General features: G+C 49.5%; 1 protein-coding gene across 1 annotated transcript; it reads left to right on the forward strand.

The window, feature by feature from the left end:
* Positions 1–166: 166 nt before the first annotated feature.
* On the forward strand, positions 167–3,729 carry Dppa3 (developmental pluripotency associated 3; the record flags this gene model as incomplete). Its single annotated transcript, XM_055617183.1, has 4 exons — positions 167–254; positions 2,719–2,963; positions 3,414–3,449; positions 3,664–3,729. Coding segments are annotated over exons 1-4 (435 nt in total), but the record flags the coding sequence as incomplete, so codon positions are not given.
* Positions 3,730–3,737: the final 8 nt, after the last annotated feature.

Raw genomic sequence — 3,737 nt, forward strand, 5'->3', positions numbered from 1 at the left:
TTAGCATTAAAGTAGCCTGGAGGAGGGGCTTACACTGCGTTTAAAAGGAAACCAGACCTCAGCCTTCTGCTCACTGCTCCGCTGCTAGGTGAGGCTTGGGTTTCTGTCTCTCCCAAGGAGAAGCGGTTTTGTTTGGAGACAGTGTTTGAGGCCTGTGCCCTTCGCCATGGAGGAGCCATCAGAGACGCTCGGCCCAGCTGCGGACCCAGAAACTCCTCAGACGAACGCTGCAGAAGACTCCTCTGACGACTCAGGTAGGGCGGCCCTCGGCCCTCTTCCTGCGGTTCCGAGGAGTCAGTGGGCGCTGCCCTGCTTTCTCACCTTGGTAGCTGGCACACAGCGCCTGGTGCTGTGAGCCTGGCCCAGCCCTTGCTAGGTGAAGGACCACGAGTCTTAGGTCATCTTTACAGGGCAAGTAGGTAGTCAGTGCGACCCGCAAGAGACGCGGTCGTGGGTGCAGATAAGGAGTAAGGTGGGTACCGGAAGGGGGTGAGGCTGAGGCGTCCTCGGGCGCAGAAGCTTGAGGCCTAGGACCAGTTAGGGGACATACTGAGAAAGGTTGAGGGACCAGGGTGCGATTACAGCTTGGTGGGACAGCGTTGAGCCATCAGCAATTGGGTTCCGCAAAGGCTTTTTTCCTTTTTTTTTTTTTTTTTTTTTAATATTTATGTATTTCGGGTTTTTTAAAGATTTATTTTATGTATATGAGTGTTCTATCTGCATTTACACCTGCCAGAAGAGGGAAGCAGTTCACATTATAAATGGTTGTGAGCCACCATGTGGTTGCTGGGAATTGAACTCATGACCTTTGGAAGAACAGACAGTGCTCATAACCACCGAGCCATCTCTCCAACCCATATATTTGTTTTTTGAGGCCTCTGGCCTGGAACTCGCTATGTAAACGGGGTGGCTAGCCTCCACTACTGCCTCATAAATCTAGGATTAAACACGAAGGCGGCTGCAGTAGGGTTTTGTTTTGTTTTTAATCCGTTTGTTGTTTGTGTTATGTTTTAGTACAGAAATCTTGTTTGTTTGAAAAAGGGTTTCACGAAAGAAAGAAAGAAAGAAAGAAAGAAAGAAAGAAAGAAAGAAAGAGAAAAGAAAAGAAAAAGGGTTTCACTGTGTCGTCCTGTATGCCCTGGAACTCGATTTTGTAGCCCAGCCTGGCCTCAATCTGGAGATCCTCCTTCCTGTGCCTTCAGAGGGCTAGGATTAAAGGTGTGCAGACACCATGCTGCTGCTGCCAGGCTGTTTATCTGTCAAGGTTTCTCTGTATAGCTCTGGCTGCCCTGGAACTTGCTCTGTAGACCAGGCTCGCCTGGAATTCAAAGAGATCCACCTGCCTCTGCCTCCCAAGTGCTGGGATTAAAGGCGTGGGCCTCCTTCAGCTGGCTGTTTTATTTTAAACCAGGGCTGGTTGGTTGGTTGGTTATTCAAGACAGGGTTTCTCTGTGTAGCCTTGGCTATCCTGGACTTGCTTTGTAGACCAGGCTGGCCTCGAATTCAAAGAGACCTGCCTGCCTCTTGCCTGCTGAGTGCTGGAATCACAGGCGTGTGCCACCATGCCCAGCTTACACAGGAATCTTAAACCTCACTTAAATCTGGAATTTTTTCTTCTTCTTCTTCTTCTTCTTTTCACCCACTTCCTGGCAGCAGTTTCCAGCTAAATTTACATTCCAGGTGAATGGCTTTTCAGGGGGAAATAGGAGCCCAGGACAGGGGGAGCTGTGTCCTCAGTGGGAGGCAGGTCTGGCTGCTGCAGATGAAGCTTATGGCCTGAGGCTCCAGGTTTTTGCCACCTCCTGGCCCTCAGTGCTGTGGGGTGGCTCAGGAAGGGCCCTCTCCTCCACCCTCCTAGCTCCCTTCTGTCTTGGAGAATCCCACCTGAGAGGAGATGTCTGTCCTGAATCTGCCCTAATACCTGGCAGTTACATGTGGCCTCCTCAGCTCCCTGTGATAATTCCTTGGCCTTTTATATTTTGTGGCTTTTGTTTTAATCTGAAGGCTGTTGTCCCCACTGGCCTAACTAAAACTCCCAGTCTAGGCCCAGTTAGACCCAAATTCTGTCAATAATCCTGTCTGTGTCCCAAATGCCGGAACTACAGACTTGAGCTCCTGGAACCTTGCTGTCAGTTAATGCCTTTTCATTCGGGACAGCTGTGGTAAGTTTTCATCCTGAGATAGGAATCCCCTGGTGTGTGATGACCCAGGTGGGAAAGAGCAAGGTAGGTTTCCCAAAATGCCCTGTTTACTGCAAAGTCCAGTATGAAGCTATGAACTGTTTAGGCCACACTCAGACTTAGGTGTAAAAATCAAGACCTGGTTTTTAGAGTTTCACGAGCTGATGCTGAACCCAAAACCACACCTGGGCAAGCCTTCCAGCTGAGGCACCTTCCCAGCAGCACAACCAGCTTGTGGCTGCAGAATCTGTGTGTGTCTCTCTTCTTGCTCATGTCTGCAGGTCTTGGAACACCTGGAGCTAGAGTTCCAGGCAGTTAGGCCTCTGGAGCAATGCTGTCTTCGGCCTAGCACAGGGTCAAGCAGCTCAGTAGATCTCTACACAGACACTAGGGTATCTGCCTGGGGTTTATCGTGGCCATGACCTGTGCACATGATTTACTTCTGGTGGGCCCCTCTCTTGAGAAGAGGGGGATATCTCTCTGTTAGTTCCTCTGGGGTATTGCCTTAGAAAATGATACACCTCACCTTCTGTTTCAGAATTCCCACAGCCAGAAATGTTAGTAAAGATCATGAAGAAGCTGAGCCTCGACCCCAGTGCCAAGCAGCCAGGCCAGCGCCGCCAGCGTCAGCGCCAGCGCCGCCGCCAGATGATCAACATGCCCGTGGAGAACAGAAGTGAGAAGATTTTGAGGGAGGTTCAAAGTGCCTTTCCCAAGAGAAGTGTCCGCACATTATTGTCTGTGCAGAGAGACCCTATAGCAAAGATGAAGCGGTTCATTCGGGTGAGTTACATTTGTGGACAGCGCTGCTTGATGGTCTAATAGCAGTTCCTGCCTCTCAGGGATGACGACTAAGACAAGGCTATTCCTGCTCTTAGTAGGTACAGGTTCAGAGAGGCCAGAGAGTCAAGTTCCAAGGCTGTCCTCTGCTCCATAGTCCAAGGCCAGCCAGAGCCATATGCAAATAAGCAGTGATTTTGTTTGTTTGTTTGTTTGTTTGTTTTTGTTTGTTGAGAGTCTCCCTGTACCACAAACTGGCCTCCAGTTCAATCCACAGTCCTGCCCCTCATTCTCTTCCAGGGCTGGGATTGGTAGACCAGGCTGGCCTTAAACTGGGGTGGTCTTCCTGCCTCTTGCTCCCGCGGTGCTGACAGTAATGGCTTCTCCCATAGGAGGTGGTTTAGCTTTGTCTTGGTCGTTTTGAATAACTCTGCTCTTGTTTTCCTCATGAAGATTGAGAAGAAACTAAGGAGCCTGAGTGGACACGGGGTAAATCCTTTTATTGCTCATGCATGGCTTTGGGTTGGGTGTCTGTCTATTGTTTGGTTTAGACAAGGGGGGGGGGGGGTATCTGATCTCAACCTCTAGGGATTCTGGTAACTGAACCCAGTATGTAAAGAAGAGGTGGGAATTTATGTTTCTTTGGGTTACAGCATCCTGTTACAATAACTGATTTATGTATTTATCCATTTATTTATTTCAGTCTGAAGAAAACAAGGAGCCGTTCAGATGTCTCTGCACTTTCTGCCTGTATCAAGGGTGGGACCCTTCTGAGAA

This window comes from Psammomys obesus, unplaced genomic scaffold (assembly GCF_907164565.1).
Source record: "Psammomys obesus unplaced genomic scaffold, mPsaObe1.curated_primary_1811, whole genome shotgun sequence".
Taxonomy (NCBI): Eukaryota; Metazoa; Chordata; class Mammalia; order Rodentia; family Muridae; genus Psammomys; species Psammomys obesus.